Genomic DNA, 22,202 nt, shown 5'->3' on the forward strand with positions numbered 1-22,202 from the left:
CATCCAGAAGAAAAAAACCCCAAAAAACTAAACACTTAGAGTAAGAACAGCTGCATTTTAGAAGGAGAAAAGAAGCCGTGATTGAGCCGTAGACATAAATCAGTGTTTCAGTTGAAGCACAGGAGCCCAGCTGAGCAGGTCCATTAGTTCAACCCACACAAAAGATAAATACACTTTAATTTTCTCCCATGTTCAGAGACAAGATGGAGTTAAATATGCAAATGAGGTGGAAAAGTCCCCCTGCTATAATTTTACTGCTGTGAACCTTTAGAAATCTAAATGCTCAAAACCTTGAATAAAGTGGTATAATAAAAAAACAAGCAGCTGAGAAATTTAATGCAGATCAATTTAGAATCAGAACAAAAATTCTAATTCAGGATTTTATCCAATTGCGTCCAGAGAAACTTAAGAGTCAGCTTTAAACATATTAAACATGTATTTTCAGACGTTTTTTGTCAACTTTTAGATAAAAAATGTCATGATGAGGATCATGGATCAGAACAACTTTACAGTTTATCATTTCTTTCAGCAGAACTTGTTTTAACAAATACGTTGTTTGGCATATTTAATGAATTCGCAGATGTTTAAAAGGACTGGTCAGATTTCTAAATGTACATTTTAGAACTGAGCTGAAGCTTCATGGAGACAATAAGGAGGACGCGCTTGAATTCCTAATAAAATAACTTGCAGCAAAGGATGGAAGAAATGAGGAGGATCAGAAGTCGATAACTCGGATCACATTTGGCTGCAGGAAACGCGTTTATAGCTTCATAAAACTTACTGATGCGGTCACTGTTAGAAGGATCCCGTTTTGGCAAAAAGTGCGGCTCAAATCCCAAAGGAGTCATTTTCTGACTCTTCAGGCTGCAAGCTCAAATCACGGAACCCCCTTTGGTTTTCATATTTCTGTTTACGTTTTTAACATTTTGATTTAATCTGACCGCTGTGTGACATTTTCTCGGTGTTTTAAAAGACATTTAGAGGAAGAGACTTGTCCCCGAGCGCAGCCACACCGATGCGCCGAAGGTGTCCAACACTCACCGATCAGCATCCTGCCTCCAGGTCCGTGTCCGGGTGTCTCCGGCTTGGCGGGTCACCTCTGCGTAAAGGCGCTAAAAGAAATTTACGCACTTTTTTCTCCCCGGAGAGGCAGGACACGCGCGCAGGTGCAAACTGGAGACGTCCTGCAGTTGCGCAAAGAGTGTCTCGGAATTTTTTCCTTTTCTCCCCCCCCGATTCTTGGCGACTTCTCCTCACTTGTCTTTGCAGTCTTGTATCCCGTTTTTCCTCCTCTTGCGTCTTTGGCGACCAATCCTTCCACACACACACAGAGGAAAAAATCCCGATCCTACAATGCGCGCTCTCTTCAGTTACAATCCTCTGGCTGCTGCTGCTGCTCCTCTCAAACTGAAGGAGGAGAGGAATGTGGCTGTTGGAGGGAAGCTGAGTGTTCCTTCTCTCCCCTCTCTCCTTGCTCTGACTCTCCTTGTCATCTCTTCCTCTCCGTCCTGTTTCTCTCTCTCCTCCTCCTCCTCCTCCTTTAAAGACACTCTTTGCAAAGTCATCAAGACCGGATAAAAAACGAAACCATAAAGTAAAACAAAACCAAATATATTCCTCATATTGATGGTTAATGTGTTAAATTAAATTGGGATTGGATGCCAACTACAACCTTCATTTGTTTACTAAAGGAAACATCTAAAGTGACTCAAAATCCAGCAGAGGTTTTGCAAAAGTCTTGTGTTTGAATGTTAAGCTTCTTCTTTATGAGCTCCTCCAATATCTCTTTTCCTTCTGCTTAGCAGCAAATTCACTCTTATATTTACAGTTGAACATCTTCTCCGAGATTCTACACGTGTCTGTTTCCACCATATTTGTTTACCTACACCATATAAATATTATACTAATAGACCAAGTGTCCCACATTCTCTTGTTGGGAGTTGAAGCCAGCAGAAGCTGCCCCGTTGTGTCTGTGCAGGAAGGATGTGGGGCTTTAAGACCAGCCTACTCAATCATGGTGCCACATGAGCTTTCTTTTTAAGCACGAAATAACAAATTACACCCAAATGTGTTAGAAAAACATGAACATTTGAACAAACAGCCACGAGGTAAGAACTGTGTGAATCATCGAGAGCCTGAAAGCCTGAAAGCCTGAAAGAAAACTATCTGAGGAGTGGTTTTATTTTACAACAAGGACAATTTTTCTGTTTGTTTACAACTTGTACAGAGAAGCTGGTTCTGTTCAGGATTCAGCTTCCAGGTTCTGGTCCGAGGTCTAATTATTATTTAGTCTATGACCTCCACAGACTACACCCAGGCTAATGTAGGTCAGTCATGTTTACATTGAGGGAGGACCCGCTTTTCAGAATTTCATATCAAAACTACTGGAACTCTTTCAAATTCAACCATTTTATATGCTTCACTTTACCCTTTTTCTGTTTGATTTCATGCTTTACAATGAGTACCTTTAACTTGTCAAAAACTGCACAGGAAGGGAAAATTAGCTGCTATTTTAGCTGCGCAAGTTGGCAACACATTAGCCCTCTTGTCAAACTTGCTGCTATAAGTCGGCACTACAAATAGTTTTCAGATATTTCTTCTGCCATGCATCCAAAGATAAAGAAAAGATTAAAAAAAAATAATATCTGAAGCAGTGGGAAGCACCAAACAGCTCTGAGGTGACAGAAGCATCACTGTAAATATAAAAGGAAAGATTATTTTCTGAGACAGCTTTCCATTTGTGCTCTCAGAAAGCAGAAAAAGATGATTTGTGTGCAGTTCTGAAGGCAGCGAGCTGCCTTGTGTGCCTGACAGTGTGTGAGAGCGATGTGAGAGTGATGGTTTCTCACAGCCATCTTTCTTGTCACTTTGCTCCTCCTTTGTGTCTCCTCTTGTCGATGCATCTTTTTGGTGAAGCTGACACATTTTCGGGGATTTGGAATTGGCTCAAGAGAACAGATTCCTGCTCGAATTAAATTCCTGTTTGTTCACATGCTTTGTGGAGATGTAGGCTTTGAAGAGCCCTTTTGGTGCAATTTTTAAGTTGTCCTGGAGCTACACCAAAACCACATCTCTCGGGGTGTTTTCAGGAACTTAATTACAGCATTAAACCGCTCCCTCTCCGCCTCTCCTTTCACTCCCCCCTTTGTGTATGCTCCCTCAGCCTGCTGCCCCCCTCCACTCCTCAAGCTGTGCATCCATCTATAGCCTATCGGTGCCCCACATTTTCCATTTTCTTACAGTTGCTGGTTTTGCAAAAATGCCAGCTGCCATGCTGCCATCATCATGGGAAAAGCTTTCAAATCAGTTCTTTCTGACATCCCCTGTGGAGCTGGAAAACCAATACAACGTGTGTACCATTTAAAGGGTCTAGTTTCACCCTTTCATGCTGCTAATTTATGCACGATGTTCTTTATCAGCCTGTTTGTTATCATGTAGTTCAGGCTGCATGTGTGAAAGTGGAGCACAGCAGCAGGGACAGGTTGTAATGATCAGATTGCTGATGAAGAGTTCCTGTGTAGCCATGAAATATTGCCTCTGATAGGGTGTCATGTGGGGTGCGAGCTGCCTTTCTCCTCCGGTCCAGGTTTAGACAGCAGCGGACTCAGAAAGTCTCCCCGGAGGCGGAGCGGAGGACACGGGGGCAGCTGGGCTGTCCTGCTGCCTCATGCCAAGCATCGGCCTGCGGCCTGGCGTGTCACAGCCGGGGCTAATTAGAAACATGGGAACGGTTCCAAGCCTGACATCAGTGAGCTTCAGCCAAAATGATTTGTTCTGGCGTATTTGCTCTATATGTTAAAAGGTAAGAAGAGGAACACACCTCAGAGCAGCAAATGTTCATTTATACAAAACGGTGATCATGAAGTTTCATTTTGGACACTGCAGCATTTTGAGCTGCAAGGATCGAATGTTTAAAAAACATGTAAAAAAAGATAGAAACAACGTTTTTTTGCAATTAATTAGCAGTTGGGTGCCCTTCTGAAGGAAACTTAAATACTGTTTGTGTCCCAGTCAAGACAAACAAATCTGACCTTCATTTTATTAAACTTGCTTTTATTCTTAGCAAAAAACAAAAACAACAAAAACAACTTTTACCTACTTATATGTCATATATTAAGATAATAATAACAGACTAATAAAACAAATAAAAACCTGTCATTCATTGAAGGAATGCATATCACCCACCACCTTTCATGCCAGAGTTTTTAAACTAAAACCATCGTTTGTTAAGTTTTAGACATTTTGGTCAAACCATAAAAGTAACATTAGTCACATTTCATGCAATGTTGGGATATCTCACATTATCTGTTAGCAGTTAGAGTATGTTTTCAGGATGACTGTCACCTACTACCACGCCAAGTTGTAGCTAAATATCTGTAAAACCGACTGAGTTACAGCAATTTTTGTGCTTGATAAGATGAATTAGCTGCTGTGGCCATCTTGAACGGGCTGATTCTAAAGGCTATCAGTAATCAAACAAATACAAACATGAGCAAAAACAAACAAACCATGTTGCTATTTGAGGAATAATGTGACTTTTCTAGTATTTAGTGTAAATTTTAAAGTTATGACTTATATATATTTTTTTTAATTTGCAGTTAAATGATAAAAAACAAATTAAAACTCAAATTTTATCTTTATTTGTATGAAATACAGATAAATACATTACATTTGGGAAATTACACTGTAGAAAACTCATATTTGCAAAATATTGTTGAAATATCCAACCATACATAATAAACAACAGCCACAAATGTAATATTTTATTACCATACGCCTTAATATTTGTTTTAAGAACAACTAAACTGCTTTAAATGATGTATAATTGTTTAGAAACAACTTTTTGTACATAAATTAATTAAAAAGCACAGTGATCATCAGACAACTGTTGTTGATTTAGTTACAATTTTTTTGTCCCCTTTTATTTTTACAAGTTTTATTAATAAAAACTCAATAATAAAGCTTTTATAAGTGGGTTTTGTGTCCCCCGAGTTATGGCAGTCATTATTTTGGGGCATAGTTACCATGGTTACAGGTGTTTTTCTCATCTAGCACAAGTTAGTGGGAAAGGAACGGTTAATGTCCCGCCGCTCTGCTGTAATTCAATAGATGGACTGCTGAGCTTGTAAAGTCTTGGAGTTCCTGCTCTTATAAAAGACGGGCAAGCAGCTGATGTAATCTGGCAGAGAAAATATGTTGTTTAAAGGCACCTGCGGAGGTTTTCTACAAACAAACCTGTCAAAGCGCTGGCTGCTGTCTCGCCGACTCACTGCGTCTCTCTGTAGTAGAACCGTTGTTCATTCCTCACGTTCGACTCCAATCTGAGCCCAAAGGTCTAACTCGTGTAACTTAAATCTTTAATTTAGAGCGCTCATGGAGGTTTTTTGTTTGTCCTTTTCCTTGCTCGGACAAGGCTTACAGAAACTCCTCAGCAGGTTTAAAATCATAATTCCGAAAGTTTCACATTGTTCTGATCTGTTTTCTGTTTGATTTGTTGGCAAGATTAGCAAAAAATTAAACAGAACGTTATCAGTAAGTGCCTCAAATATTACAAAAGATGCCAAATGATGCAATTAGGTCTGCACCAGTCAGCGTTTAATTGCAATCGAACCTCAACAGATGAAAACTGTCCGGAGGGGCGGAGACGTAATCAGCTTTTGGAAAATTATTCGAATTTTCTCACATTTTCATTCTGCAGTGAAACTGAAACCCACCAATGGAAAATGGATGGAAATTGTCATTTTAGAACAGTGTGTTGGACTGACACAAACGTGCGCAGATAAAATAATGTGGTACACATGGTTTCTCCTTGTAGACGGAGGCCGGTGAAGATGCAGTTAACACTGGTGGACCGTTAATACAAAGGCTGTGTTGCTGCGAGCCGAGTATCTATGGTGATGAGTGACGGACCCTGGAGAGAGGAGAAGGTCAAGCTGTCACTCTCAGGTCTAATGAAACTGTATTGTTTCTCCACAATAGTGCTCTTTTCTTTACCTTTCACTTGCACAATTGTGTTTTCACGCAATAAAAAACTAATTTAGGAAGAAAATCTATATATTAGGTTAAAGTAAACCTGATGTAATGTAGCAGCTAAATGTAAACATGCATGAATAAATGAGCAGACTTTACATTTTAGTTCTCACTTTACTTAAAAATATAAAAGATGTTTGTGTAGCACTGATGTTGTGTAGGATATTGGTTCTGTAATCCTGTTCAGGCAGCTTGGTTTGGGGGTGAAAGGTTGGAGAAAAATGGGAGGGAGCAGTCAGGACCTGATGAAGACGGGGCGTAAGATGAAATGTGAATTATGGAGATTTCTCCTGTCACCTGAAATGATGACGGCAATGTGCCGTGTCACGCAGCCCTAATTCTATGTGACATCTATCTAACAGTGCTCTCTGGGCATTTCTACGACACCCTTTGTCTCTTCTCCTGTATCGACTCGCTGCAAACTCCACAGGAAGACCGATGTGAAGATCAGCCGTGTCTCAGCTTTGTAGCATCCAACAAGTTTGTGCACCTCTGCAACTCATGCAAGAAAACCCTTGCAAAACGTTTCGAGACATTTTGCAAATGCTGTTTGCCAACCGGTCGCAGACCAGAGAGAAACTACCCGAAGGTCTGCAGCTACTCTTGTTTTTTTAAGTATAAACCTATTTGCGTAGCTACCTAAATGTTTTGGAGGTCTGTTTTATAAATCTCGTGCCTTATAAGGTCAGGTTGTTTCCCCCCCCTTTTTCAGCCAGGCTCAATTTGATCTAAAATCCATTTCTAAAAAATGCAAATATGTTTGAAAATGATGATTCTTTTTCCCTTTATTATTTGATCAAAACCCACATGGCGGGATGTAATGAGTGACAGGCTCATTTATGGACAAGAAAAGAGGAAAGCTCTCCACGTCTATGCAGTTTCGAGCCACTGGCCTCCTCATTAGAGCTCACTCTGCCAACCTGCAGCCGAGGCTCCGACAGGTAATGACTGGCAGCAGAGCTTAAGAGGCAAACAACCGTCCATCTCTCTTTCTAACTATTTCTCTAAACATTTTTTTTCCCCCACATCTATTTCATCCTCCACCACCTCAAACTAAGTGTCATTCCAACTACCCCCATCTTACTCTTTCAGACATCTCTCCCTTTTATTTCTCTCACAGACTCTCTTTACTTCTTAAGTCTGACACTAAGCTCCCACTCTCTAAATTGACATCTCCCAATCTTCCTCTTTCTCAGTCCTTCTGTCAACGTGCCGGCTTCAGTGGCATATTTTCTTTCCCTCTTCACCGTCTCTCGCTGGGCCCAAATGGTTCTGAGCTCCTAACTCAGACAAACAAAACAAATGAATTGAAGATCACTGAAAGGGAAAACACCCTCAGAGCGTAACGGGTGGCCGGCTACCTGACTGACTGGCAGAGAGGCTGATAGGTGGTTTGAGGAGCGCCGACTGGATTGGCTGAGATGGGCTACAGTAATTTAAAAATGGGTGGACAGGAAAGACAGGTGCTGATGTTGGACACCCATTCCCATAACTGCAAAATTGAAGACGGCTCTAAATATGTCCGTTAAAGAGCACAGACGAAGCTTTATCTTCTCATTGATAGCACACAAAAACTAATACAGACAATCATTTGTATTTGTTCAGGCATAAAACGATTTATTTGTTGTGAAAAGTTATAGCAGCTCCTTTTTTTTTTTATATTGTAAATTAACATCAGATATCTCGAAATGCTCATTTAAATGCAAATCCAGTCCCTTGAAAAGTTATTTGTGAGGTTCAGACAGAAACGAAGCAATTACCGCATCTGCCTCACAGGATCATGCTTCAAAATTTCACAGCTAAAAAATAATTCAGAATAACGCTGCAGACCAGATTTGAATGCAAGGTGCAAGTTTTCCTATTAAATTGTCAGGAATCTTAATGAAACGTGCTGGAAAATTTGGTGTGTAATGATCTAAATCTGACCACAACATCCAAATTTTACATCAGACTAAAAAAACAGCCTTTTAATAGTCTTAAAACAAACATAAATCAAATATATTTAATAAAAGTAGCTGTTTTTGTCCAAAATACATTCAGCTATGTATGGGGATTCTTGTCTGTCTCTCTATTAATCTTCCTGAGTGGCAGGGTGGAGCCAACCACCCACAGCTGCTTTCCTGTCAGCTAATGAACCACATGGGTATTTAAGGCTGAGTGAAAGCACAACTCAACACTGGAACATTGAATACTTTATGGTACTCAGCAGACAGCCTCGATGAGTTTCTGCCTGTAAACAGCAAACCGAACATCAGCCGCTCGGCCTCTGGTTCTGACCTGCCAGTCTCCGTCTCATCCACCACAGACTCACCTGCGGACGTCTCGCCGTCTCCTCTGGTCCAGGAAACCTCGACCCTCCAAGCCTGTGAACCACAACCACACAGTAAGCTCCTGGCTCGTTTCCCTAATCTGAGTGGATATTCACTCAAACTGACCATCTCCTGTCCTTCGCAGATCCTCCCGGTCCACTCTGACACCGACCAACTTGTAAATATCGTAAATAAACCCTTAACTCTTACCAAGCGAGTCCTTTTGGGTTTCAGTGCTTAAATCTGAATATAAAAACCACAACCTTGTCACTATTAACACATGCTTTTCAGGTTAAAGAACATTTAGTTAATGTATTTTGATTTGTGTGCCTTGTTGCGTTTTATTTATTTTTACTTACTTTGTACAAAAACGTAACATTTTGCTGTCCCAGTTTCTGTATATGGATCTGCAGAGCATCACACCAAGGTACATTTATTAATAACTAAATCAGGGTAACATTTGCAGTCTCCTCCTTCCTAGTGATGTTAGATTGCTCACTCTGAGAATCCACTCTGAGAATCCAAATGTCGACAAAATAATGTCATGAGTGAATTATAGGTTGACGTTAATGTTGCAGCTGTTTGTTTGCTCACACGTGTGGACTAAATAAAGACTTTAGACAAGAAAAGTGGTGATGTAGGTGTTAACGTGTCTTCAAAGTTAAATAATCTATTATTTATGAACAGATAAAGTTAACTAGTGAGAACTTGTCTTTGTTTTAGTAGTTTTACATGATTCTCTGCAGCTTTACCTATGAAAAGGTTTTTGTTTTTTGTTAAAAACATTTATACAGATAAATTTCTCTATTTAAAGAAAAAGCTTGACAAGTGAGTAATTAAAAGCTGTGTGATGTAGCTGCATAAACTGCTCTGAAAATAACTTCGAATCCAGATGATACATTTTTTAAATATATATATTTCAGATAAAAACATAAATTTACTACCAAAATGATTAATTTGAGGTTTGTCACTTTTGTTCTTAAATGTCAGCCAACATATTGGCTGCTAAGTTTCTTAAAAAAAAAATAAAAATGCAGCAAAATTTAACCGAGAGCAGGAAGATGCCATCGTCTCAGCATGACACTGCAGAGGAGGGACCTGTGTGTGTGTGTGTGTGTGTGTGTGTGTGTGTGTTGTGCTTGTAAGCTCTGGCACCTGCACATTCAATCTCATCACAACAGGAGAGAGGACACCCCATTTAGCATCACTGTCACACAGAGTTTCTCAGACAGACGAACACCTGAAGAGACAGACTGAAAGGGTGTGTGTGTGTTTGTGAGTGTGTGTTTGTGAGTGTGAGAGAGACAGAGTCATAAGTGGGGAAGATGGGTTTCCTAACATAAATAAATCATCAATGCGTTTTGCCGCCTTGGCTGAGTTCACAAGTGGAAGATGAATAGAGGAACGCAGGAGGAGGAGGAGGTGGTGAAGAAGAATGAAACAGATCATGTAGAGAGGGAAGCTGTTGGCTGGAGCGAACAGAGGCCAGGTGGGGATCCTGATGTATGCTTCATGCCTGAAGTGGTAAAGAAATGAAAACATGAGAGCGTCGGCTTTCAAGCTGACGCAAGAATAACCGGACCACCTTAACTCAAGCAAACCAGTTTCCTGTGAAATACATGGAAATAAATATTCTTTCTGAAGTTCATACATGTTTAACAGGCAGGTAGATCAGAATTATGCCTACGAATTTATAACTAAGCAGCTACTGTCTTAAACGCAGGCTTTGCTGCAGAACTGCTCGACGATCCTTGTAAGGTGGAGCTTGCATCATTCGTTACCAACAAGGAAATCCAACTTCTGATGGTGTCTTATTCATGTTGTCCCATCAGAGTGGAAAATGTGAGTTCTCACTTAACATTAAATGCAAACCATGTCACACGTTTGAGTGAAAAAGAAACAAGATTCAACATGGCTGCCACAGCTAATAAGCAACTAACTAAAATGACTAACTCAGTCAGTTTACAGACACTGATCTAAAATTTGATGCAGCAATAGCTGAAAATCATTATCAACACATTCTGGTGTTAACGTCTCACAAAGTGAGGCTGAGGTGGACATCTTGAATTAAAACTTGGCGCCGAGCAATATGCATTCCTTCAAGGAATACTATGCCTTTATTTTCAAATACTCTTTTTATAATGAGTCCCACTTCAGGCTTTATTTCGCCACATAACTGACTTCTTTTCTCTTTCTTTTTTGTTTTTTTTGCACGATTGCTCATTTTCAAACACGCCGTTTAAAACAAAGAAAACACATTTTCATCAACATCTGCACATGCAAGGTTTTTGGGTTTGTTCTGCCCTAAAATTAAAAAAAAGAAAAAAAGTAAGCTTATTTTATTATGTAGATAAAGTAACATGTGAAATCAAGAAAAGAACAAAAAAGATTTTTAGAATTTCCATGAACACACTTTGGTTGTATGAGTGGAGACACATGAGTGTTGGAAGTGGCTATATTTGGAGTAAGCACTAAGAAAAAAACCATTTGTGTACTGTTTTAGTATTCACCTTGAAAGAGCTTCCATCTTTTGGCTCAATAAATAATACAAAGAGGCTGTCAGTGAAAGCGTGAATCAGATAAAGAGAGTCATTGCTGTTGGAGAATGATGCTTTGTAGACTGAAGATAAGGTTATTCAGAGCTTAAAGTAAGGTCTGCACCGAATAAATATGGCTAGTGGCTATTCTCACACTAAGCGAAGGGCAATTTATATTAAAGTGAAGGTATAAAGTGGGCCAAGTGATTTACATCAGACTAAACTGTCGTCGCTGGGCCATATAACATTTTCACGTGTTTATTGATGGAACTACGGTTTGTATGAGGGAAATGAATGAAGCTTTGTGCTTTAGAGGAGAATCTCTGAAAATATTTTACTCTTCAGACCACCTTAAACACGCATTACGGCAATGAGTTGTAGCTAATGTGGTTTTACGTCAAAGCTGGTGCGACACCAACCGAAAATCAAAAAAAAAGAAACAAAAGAGCTCTGTGTCACATCCACAGATTTCCACAATGTGACGTCGCGCGGCAGCAGACCATCATACAGACGGGAGAAACCTTTGACTCTGAGATGTGGTTCTATCTGAGGGGACGTGGCAGCATGCAGAAGTTGAGAGGGTAAAATAATTTATTGTGAGCTATGTGGTGAGTAAGCGATGACCCAGTGGAAACAGTGGAGGTTTTGGCTCTCCTCTGAAAATATGACAACGTCTGACGCACCTGACGGCAGGCCTGGAAAATTATTTTAAAAAAGGGCCAACAAAAAAAAAAAAACTCCAAGGTTTGGACTTAAAGGAAAAAGCCTGTGTGTTTATGGTGAATCTCCGTGTCCCCGTCCATTCGCACCAAGATGAAGTTACAGCCCGACTGTCCTGTAACCTCCCTCTGCCCCGTCTGAGAAAACCTGCTGGAGGAATCAGTCGTCATTCTTTAAAACCGGATCAAACTTTATCGTTCCATTCGAAAAGTTCCCATATAGAATAGTTTCAGTAAGGTATCAACAAATAAAAGCATATTTATTTTAAAATTTAAATAGTTTAGAACACTAAAACTACTTATGCTCAACTTTTATTAGTGATGGCTTCTGTTATGGATAAAAAAAAAAAACTGTCCTAATAAATATTGACATAAACAAAAACTATTAAAGGCCAAGCATTGAATGAAGCAATGCATACCGCTTACCACATTTCATGATTTCATGCCAGAATTTTAGACAAAGATCATTTTATGTTGAGAAATAATGAAGTTGTAGTTATGCACAATCTCATGCAGTACTGTGAGATGAATATGTTGTGAATGACTCTCAGCTGGAACCACATCAAATTTGAGCTTCATATCTGTAAAGTTGTAGTTATTTTAGGGTTGGCTAAGGTTGATTGGCTGTGGCAGCCATCTTAAATTGGACTCGCTCCGATAGTTAATCAGTTGCAGATGCACATTCAGTGATTACTTTCTGAAAGCTTCATCAAAATTTGTCTGCTGGTTCTTGAGACATTTCGGTAACATTGTCGACAGAAACATCATCACCTGCCCTTTTTGCCGGTGGGCAATAAAAACAAAATGCTGCGTGGCTAACCTAAGGAAGTATATGGATGCTTACTTCCATATCTGAAGAAGCACCTTTCTTAACTGCATTTATGTTGCAGTTTTTCCAATAAAGAACAATGTCTGTCCTTTCCAGACTCAACACAAGTGAAATTTTGTGGGTTTTGTGTCCATATTTGTGTCTGCATTCTTGTTTTTTTTCAGAGCAGGACTAAAAGACAACAACACAGTCCTAAATGTGTGGAGCTGGGCAAGCTGAGATGCATTTTGTGCCATAATTTCATAGCAGTCATGGCCTGTGCCCAGCACCACTGTGTGTGTGTGTGTGTGTGTGTTTATCTGCGAACGAGTGTGCCGAGTGTTTGTTGTGTTGGAGCCAAACCATTGTCCGTCTTGTCTGTTGTGCAAGACAGGGGTGTAGCTTCTGCAGCTTTTGTTGTGAACATGCATTGCCTCGTTGCCTTCCCATTTTTCCCCATCCTATCCAACGCCCCCTCCCCATGCCTGCCTCCCCTCTGTACGCCAGGTCACATGGGGGCTGTGGGCGGTTTTCGTGTCCCATCATTTCCCGTGGCTGACTGTCGGGGCAGATCAGGATGTCACGCAAGTCTAACGCTAACAAGCTGAGGCAGCTCCGTTCTGACTGGGAGGGGTCTGCTGGACCCAGACAATCTGCATCCACCGCCCCCCTCCTCCACAGACATGCAAAAACAACAAAATATACACGTATAAAAACACATAGCAACAGTGTGGGCACCACTGTGCAAATTTAATGTGTATGCATGCGTAACTGTGTCACTACAGTGCAAGCATGAGTCATACCAGAAGGCATAATGGTGGCTGTTATTTTGTAGAAGCATTTATAAATGATTTTAGGTAAAAAAAATATTATGTTGTCATAATGGCAGTGAATGCACAAAGGTGCAGGCCAGTTTTTTGCTTAGCAGAAAAATAAAAGCACTAGAATTATAACCAGATACAAAACAAGAAGACCCTAAAAATTATGCAAAAAGAGAAGCTGATTAAAGGCCTACCATTTCTTGAAGGAATGCATATCACCCGCCACCTTTCATGCCAATTTTAGGCTATCATAGCTAGATTGGTCGAACCTTGGAAATAACTTTACGTGCAACCTCACGCGTTATCGCGCTGGAGTATGTGTTGTAAAATGACTCAGCTCCTACCACACCAAATGTTCTCTCAATATTTTAAATAACTTCAGAAGTTAATCAGTTGTAGATGCACATCCTATAATTACCTTCTGAAAGTTTCATTAAAATATGTCTAATGAAAAAAATGAGATATTTTCCTAACAGACAAACAGGGTTGATGATCTTGTGCAATGAGTAGCACTTGGAGCATGTATTGGGGCTAACTCTCAGCTACCACCACACCAAATCTTAGCACAATTTCTGTAAAATTAACTGAGTTAAAGCCATTTATGTGCTTTTTAAGACCAGATGGCAGTGGCAGCCATCTTGAATCTGATTGACTTCAAAATTTAGAGTTGTAGATGTTCACTTGTTAATTACTTCCCGAGAGTTTCATTAAAATCTGTCGAATGGTTCATGAGATATTTTGGTTGCAGACAGAAACATTATCGCTCTGCCTTTGCTTTTTTTTTTTTTGGGGGGGGGTGTTTAAAACTAAAAAAGCACGAAGGCGAATGAACGGAGTCACAGGAATCCAGCCTGGGCTGTTTCACATTGGGAACGAGGCATCAGGTTGTTATCTGGACTTTTTCACGTGAACACCTGCAAACCATCTGCATGCGTGGCTGCATGCGTGCTTATATGCTGACGTGGAGCTGAATTCCTGCATGTGCTTCTTGCTCTTCTCACATGTGTGAAGTCATCATCAGAAATGACCAGGAGCAGACACTCCACTATGCCTGGGGTGAGTTGTGTGTGTGTGTGTCCAAGTGTGTGTGCGCTCCCACACACACACACACAAGGTCTGATGAAACGCCTGTTAGAAAGAGACAGAGCGAGTGTCTGGATGAAGAGTGGCGGCCCGACGAGAAGAAACTGTTTGACAGAAACAGGCTAACGTTGTGCTGGAAAGACTGACAGACAGAGGAGTTTGAATAAGAGATGGAGGGAGTGACAGGGAGTCAATGTGGTGGTGAGACAAAAGACAGACGAGTTCTGTCAGGGGTGAGAGGCAGCGAGTATGAAGCGCTGCCCTTACAACTTTATCCTCTTTAGAAAAGGAAAAAGGAAGACACACTGCTCAGTTTTCAAAGGCTAAACCCAACACTGTCATTGATTATTGATAGGCTGCATTCAAGAAAAAGCAGTAAGATAATTGTTTTGGGTCTACAATGACGTTTTGATCTTCCTGCATGTGGACAAATTGTAACCCCTTTTATTTACACGGCTTTACTCTGTCCTAACTTTTCTGCACATTATTATTTTAAACCCTCCCAGTCCAGTTTATCTGTTCATCTTTAATTCTTTGTGGACTTAAATGCAGCCTGAAAAGCCTAAGATAGTCTGCATGAGCCTTGACCAGAATCAGTTGTTGTTTTCTTTCCAGATATTGACTCGTTTACAACAATCAAGGAGAGATACATTAGGAAACAAAATGTTTTTCCTGGCAGATAAAATGGAAACCCTTTCTGCACTTTTTTCCGATGACAAGTATGCACTGTATGCTTGTTGAAAAACTGTACTCCTTAAACAGAATAATGCCTTCTTGGCACAAAATATTTAAAAGCCAGCTCATCGTTAAAAGATTTTACGTCTACAGTGAATTTCTTTTTTCTCTTTCTTAAAAGACGTAACCTCAGTCTGGTTCTCTTAGCACACTAAGCTGGAAAATACAAGTCAAGGCCTGTTTTTGTAGTTTAGATTCAGATGGTCAGGATGTTTAAAATAACACTTTACTTGCCTCGATTAAATAAAAATACACCGCTTATTATTTAGACCTGGCAACCTGTCCTCGATGTCTGATGGCCTGTTGGTCACTGAAGTTCTCAACCCTGAACAAGATCAAGTGTGAGCAGAAACTGAATGGATGGATGGTTTTTATTGATTTATTCTGTGAATGCTGAGTCGGTTTTGCTCATTTAAAGACAGCGGATTTTAGCTTTGAGCTATGGTGTTGCGAAGTTTACCTTTTAGGCTCCGTTTTGGTTCTTTTAACTTAAAGCTAACAAATCATTCTTTCATCAGTCGTTCAGCAATCAGCATTTTTACAAACAATACACTTTCTGTGTATTTATGTGTTATTTTGAGGCACAGAGGACAGGATGAAGATTGACAAAGAGCTACTTCTGCTCCTCGGGACATATTTTCCACACATGTGATCGAGTAAAACCTTTATGAGAATTTTCACAACTCAGTCTGAAAATATATACATCCCACGATGCTAAAACATTTGAACGTTTACAACCACATGACTGAACCGTACCTCGAAACCTCTGTTGAGTTTGAACTTTTGAGGTTAGTGGAAAGAAGCTGCACATATGGAGCCTACAGACACGGCAAGTTCGCTCTGCGAAGCTATTTCCAACGGTTGCATCTGGGGACAATGTGTCAAAAACATTTGTAAAGAGTTACACAATCCACGCAGAATGATTCTGATGTGGCTCCGTTTATTCACTGAAGTAAACCTCTCAGATAATAATCAACATATGTAATTTCCGATCAGTGAGGGGAAAGGGAGCTAATTCATATTTATAAACTGCAACGTTAAAAATATTTCATCACTAATAGAGTCTGGTCTTAAATAAAGACTGAATGAAAGCATGAAATAATAAATTTACAGTTGTGTTTTACAGTTCTTGACGTGCTGAAATATTACATAACCAAAGCAGCAACAGCAGACATGAGGTTTTCAATGGAAGTAATAAGAAACGTAAAAAAGAAGAAGATGCCACTGGATGATCCTGATGTATTATATTTGGGTGGGAGCTACAAATAAACAGGATGATGATGATGAGCTGCTGTCGCTGCAGTCCTGACGAAGCACTCTCACATGAATTCACTTCAACTGTGCCCAGGAGAGATAAGCCATTTCTCATTTCTTATTTCAAATTAACAGAGTGCAGCCATCTTTGTGAGGGGTGCTGTTATCATAATTGATGATTTATATTATGCTGATAAATCCCCCGCAGCTCTAATGTGGTTGCCGACTGGTAAAGGTAAAGGAACAATCCATGACTCGTCAGCTGAAAGCATAAAACTCTAACACGGAAAAAGAAACTCTTTAATTTTTCTTTCTTATTTTAAACAGAATAATGCTGACATGGTCTAATCCCTCTCTTCTCAGAAAGACTATAAGCCAAATATTTTCTGACCAACATTGCATTTAACATCCCTCAATGACTGGAAAAACAAACAACCAAACAAAAGAAGTGCAAAAACTCGTAAAGTATTGACTCTCAGCGACTACCACATCAAATTTTAGTTCAACATCTGTATGACCAACCGAGTTATAGCCATGTTTGTGCTTCATAAGGTCATTTGGCTGTAGCAACCATTTTAAATTGGATTGCCTTCAAAAATTAATCAGTTATAGAGATGTATCTAATATTATTTACTGAAAGTTTTATTAAATTACATATTATGGTTAATGAGATATTTTGCTAACAGACAAACAGGGTTTATTCCAGTAGTTAATGGCATAATTTTATACAAAGATGTTGCGAAATCTTTTAGCACTCAGAGTATAAGTTGGGGATTGGCCTCAGCTGCCATCACACCAAATTCTAGGTCAACATCTTTAAAACTAACTGAGCTATAACCATTTTTATGTTTTCCTAAGGTCAGTTGGCTGTGGCAGCCATCTTGACTTGAGTGGACTCCAAAAGTTAATCAGTTGTTGATGTACATTAAATTATTACTTTCTGCAAGTTTCAATAGAATCTCTCAAGTGGTTCTTGACACAGACACTCAAACACAATATTGCCTTTGTCTTTCGACATCATATGAGAATCATTGTTGATAATGATTGTCATACGATGTTCTTCTGGCACCGACATGACAGATATCTGTGCTACAGATGTGTCACTCTATGCACAATATTTGACCTGCAGATAATCAAAGAACACCAGAGCATTGAAGAGGTTGATGAGAAATTCAACTAACCTGGGTAAAAGTGTTGAATAATGCTCTCTGAAAGTCTGGCAGCGTGACATTTCTCCTAACTCAGCCTGTCCGGCCTGATTTAAAGCAACACTTGTTTTATCAGGTTTGGATCAAACGGACAGAATCGTACCAATGATCTCCAGTCCACTGTGTATTTATTTTTCAGGGATTTGACTTCAAAATGTCTGTGAACTCAGAGTGCACACGCCGTGCATCTGCAACCAAGGATTGATGTTTCCCGCTCCGTATTTTGCCAACAGTGTGGCGTTAAAGGCGAGGAGCCGGCCTCAGTCTGGAGAAAATTAAAACTGCATTTCTTCATCAGCTCCTCAGCTCTGCTTCCGTTAGCATGCGTGAGACGAAGCGACCGCCGGACTGTCTGATTAAACGGACCGCTCGGAAACAAGTGGTGCAGCCTGACACGACGAGTCGTGGTGACATTCCCCACTTTGAAGCATATTTCAGGCATTTTAAACACGCTTCTTGACTCGAGAGTGGATGGAAATGCTGCTTTTTTTTATGAAGTGTCTCATAACTTCCTCCCCCCCCCCTCCACCCCTCCAGTCTTTCTGTTTGACACACAGAGACGTGGGAAAAGCACACGTTAAACCTAGTCTCACGCGGATCAGAAAAGTTTCTTTTTCCGTCTAAAATCCATAAAAAGTGCTACATTCCTGCTTCAGACGCAGGTGCAGAGCTTGGCAGGAATGTCACAGGAGCATGACCACTTTGGCAGGTATGTTCTCAGCGGGGAAAAACACGAGAGCAGCGATACGGATGTGTGTATCCTCGGGGGAGTCGGGGGAGGAGGCTGGGGACGTGGTTTCCATGGTCCTGAGAGATTTACACAGCGCGCGCATCTTGGCTTCGTGCCATTTCTGTCTGCCTTTCATATCCATGTCAGGTGCCAAGACCATGATTAACGTGCGTCCTGCTCTGTCCTTTGTGTGGGGTTTTTTAATAAATGACCAAATTACGATGTTCTCTGAAGAAAGATCTAGGTCAATGAATCCCCAATCTGTTATCATTTCCCAGGGTCTAGTATAGAATCTGTATCTCATTATAAATTTCTTGGAATCATAGTAGAATGATTTTTGTATTTTTACACCACATGTCTAACGGGTTATTTTGGATTCAGTTTTTGTTTTAGAAACAAAAATCATCACTTTCACCCTGAAATTTTCTGACGACTGAGGCTGATATAACATTTATCGCACGTTACGAAAGTCAAAAAGGCAATAATGCTTTTGCCTGCGTCTCTGTGTGTGTCTGTTAGCAAAATATCTCATGAGCCACAGGACAGAGTTTATTGAAACCTACCTAAAGTAATCAATGGATGTACAATTACAGATGATTAACTTTTAGAGTCAGCCCAGTTTTATTTACATATAAACACAGAAATGCCTATAACTCAGTCAGGCTATTTATCTAAGATCTGGTCTGGTAGTAGCTGAGGCTGATCCCTAACACATACAGATTGGGTGAAAGCTCTGTTTAATGAACTATTATGAGTCAAATACTTCAAGAACAATGGGACAGATTTTACTAAAACATCCAAAAATAATCACTGGATGGCTAATTAACACAGGCCAATGCGTACAATGCTATAAAAGTGTCAGTTTTACAAATGCTGAGCTTAAATTTGATGTGGCAGTAGCTGAGAGTCATCTACAACACGTACTCTGTGCTAACACAACATTACTTCCCAGTTTTGACCAAAACAGCTACAACTTTTAGTCTAAAACCTTGGCTTGAAAGCCAGTGAGTGATATGCATGCAAGAAATGCTAGTGATTTAATTATTAGTAATAAGACAAATGAAAAGTGACAAATTACTTTTAGTTTACTGGTTTAGTTTTGATGCAATTTTACATTATCTATTATCGTATTACCTTGATAACCAGAACAAACAGAGCATCATCAATGTCTCTTTGGACCATCTGAGTTTTATTAATCTGAATAATTATGCCTTATTTACTCTTTACTATGAAGCCTTAAATGACCCATAAACCAACACCAGAGTCAGGTTTGTAAATGATTAAACAGGAATGATTTTGTGGTTGTTTTACCAAATCATAAATAAGGTGCAGAATACATCTTTAACACTGTCAAAAAAATCCTTCTTTATGATGGTTGGCCAGGCCTTTCTCTTTGTTTGTTGGTCTTCTTGAGTCTAATTTTGTTTTCAATAAATTGCAGCTCAACGAAGCTGAGAGCAGGTGCCTGACTTGGGTTTACTGAACACTCCACTTCTTTTCCTTTAAGAACGCTTAATTAGTTTTCCAGTTTGTCTTGGATTATTGTTTGGCTTTGCCGTGAAGCACCATTAAAACAGCTTTGCTGCATTTGGATGAGTCAGAACCCCTCCACAGTAAGGAATTCCTCTCAGCAGGCTCGGGCGCCTCAGAAGACATGCGTGTCCACAGCTGTCGGCTGCGTTCGCAGCTTTTAAAGACGCTGCTGAAGATTTGTATCGAACCACTCCACTTCCCCTATGTTTCTAAATCACTGTTTAAAGAATGTTGTTCCAGAACTGCCTCGACTTCTTGGGGATGTTTTTGGGTTAATCTGGCTTTTTTATTGTAGAGTTTTATGAGTGGTTTGCAGCTCTTGCTGTATTTGTTCTTCAGAAGTCTTTTCTTTATAATATTAATATGCCTACCTACACTTGGCGGGCTGTGAACGTAGAAAAGACCCTTTGATCATCCACCTCTCCTTTCCTTTTGTGGACGTCCAGGCATCTTCATGTTGCAAAGCTCACTATGAAGTGTTGATGAGGAAAAACTGAGAGGCGAAATAATTTATGCTTTACAGAAACGATGAGGGGTTGTTCCCAGCTTCTGTTTCGTGGCGTAAGGATTGATTTGAAACGTGCGTCCACACAAACACATTCACTCAGACGTATAAAGGGATCGGCTGGCTGGCTAATCCGGGCTAGTTTGAGCAGGCCTATAGGGGGGTGGTCTAATCCTGTTATCGGGACCGACAGATGTTGTTGACAGAACAATAAGCGGGGGACCAATATGGCAGCTCAGCTCCACGGAGGTCATGAGCCAAGCTCATCAGAGCAGCAGCAGGATCGCTGACTGACTGGAGTGAGCTGGACCCGATGCCGGTCACACACACTGGATCTCCCTGACCGAGTCTCTCGCTGCGGCAAACACTCGCAGCTACTCGTTAACTAGTTTGGAAAATGATTTTTAATTTGTTTGCATTGCCACAGGGTCTAAAAATATCTTGTGAAATTTGTGACACATTCAAAGCAACTTAATTAGGAGTTTTTCTTTTTTAAATTTAATCTTATGTTGGCAAGCAATTAATTTTTAGTCAACCTTTTTATACTGATTATGCGAATGCTGAATCATCATTCACTCTACTGTTTTCCTGTAAATGTTTCTTCCATACAGTTTCTGCAGTATACTTTGTGCTATTTTAACCATTTATTTATCAAAACATTCATCTCGACTGGTAGTAGTACCACACTTTTAGTTTTTGTAACTTTATTACTTCTTAAAATATGTAACTTCATTTAGAAGTACAATAAAAACACTTCATTCAAAAATATTGTTCAACAAACTTTTTATGCTACTTTTAGCTTTTAGGTATCGTTCTGCTCCTTTTAGCTTTAAGCAATAGTTTTCTTATTTTAAGTGCTGTTTTGTTGATTTTAGCTTCAGCATTTGTTTTGCTACGTTTTGTTTTTTGGTAATATTAGCATCCGTTTCGCTAATTTTAGCATCTTAAATCGGATCGACTCTTAAAGTTAATCACTTGTACAGGCACCTCTTATAAAAGATTTTCTGTCCTGGGGTTCATAAAATGTTTTGCTAACAGACAAACAGGATTGGCTCCAGCTGTTGATGTTAAAGTTTAAGCACTGATCTCTGTTGTATACCACTAAGCTATTACTACACCACGTTTTTGTGAAATATCTGAATTATAGCCATTTTTGTGTTTTCTAAAGTTAGTTGGCTGTGGCATCCATCTTAAGTTGGTTAGGCTCCAAAGGTTAATCAGTTGTAGACGTACATCTAATAATTAGTTCTTGAAAGCTTTGTTAAAATCCATCCAGTGGTTCATTTGCTAACAGACAGATACATGGCCACACACGGGTATAAAACCTTCTTGGTCGGCGATAAAAACAAAAAGACAAAGCAACGTGATCGCAGTTCTGTGACTGACATTCCCCCACAGCCAATAAAGAACTGACACACGTCTTCATTAGATAATCCCAGCCGAGCAGAAATGACAATGATGCCGGCAGTGATGATGAGGAAGTGTTGTTCCCCTTCTCCCTGACTTTCTGGTTTGTGTCCCAGTTTAACTAAATCCCATTAAAAAGGCTTTCATCTCACTGCACTTCATTACCGGCATAAAGGCTGCTGCTCACCCCGGAGAGAGAGAGGAAAGGAGAGGAGAGGCAGGGATTAGACGAGACGAGCTCATCTAAAATGTCCGGCTCTCGAACCCCGGCAGTTTTTTTTTTTTGTTTTTTTTAATAAAGACACTCATTTTAAATTCGCACTCTTGGATTATTCAAACAGACCCTCCGGAGCAGAAGGTGTCATTAAGGTCAGGCTCGTGTTTTCTGCGGAGCGGTGACGAGACTTCAACAGCAGAGGCTGCTGTGCTTTTTTTCTGTACAAGTCTTCCCTGGAAGATTTAAAGCAAATTCAAGAAAGAAACAAGAAGAGAGAAGGAGAAAGTGTGTGTGTGTGTGTGTGTG

General features: G+C 40.1%; 1 protein-coding gene across 4 annotated transcripts in view; it reads right to left on the minus strand.

The window, feature by feature from the left end:
* znf385c (zinc finger protein 385C) overlaps positions 1-22,202 on the minus strand; it is a 137,833-nt gene that overhangs the window by 74,648 nt on the left and 40,983 nt on the right. Inside the window, exon 1 of one of the 4 annotated variants that reach the window (XM_037978568.1) lies at positions 1,042-1,473. The exons of the other annotated variants lie outside the window; for them this stretch is intronic. Coding sequence (XP_037834496.1) covers positions 1,042-1,051 — 10 coding nt within the window. The 5' untranslated portion in view covers positions 1,052-1,473. Of the gene's footprint in view, positions 1-1,041; positions 1,474-22,202 lie in introns of those variants that run through there. 4 annotated transcript variants of the gene reach the window in all.

The sequence above is a fragment of the Kryptolebias marmoratus genome, linkage group LG12 (assembly GCF_001649575.2).
Source record: "Kryptolebias marmoratus isolate JLee-2015 linkage group LG12, ASM164957v2, whole genome shotgun sequence".
NCBI lineage: Eukaryota > Metazoa > Chordata > Actinopteri > Cyprinodontiformes > Rivulidae > Kryptolebias > Kryptolebias marmoratus.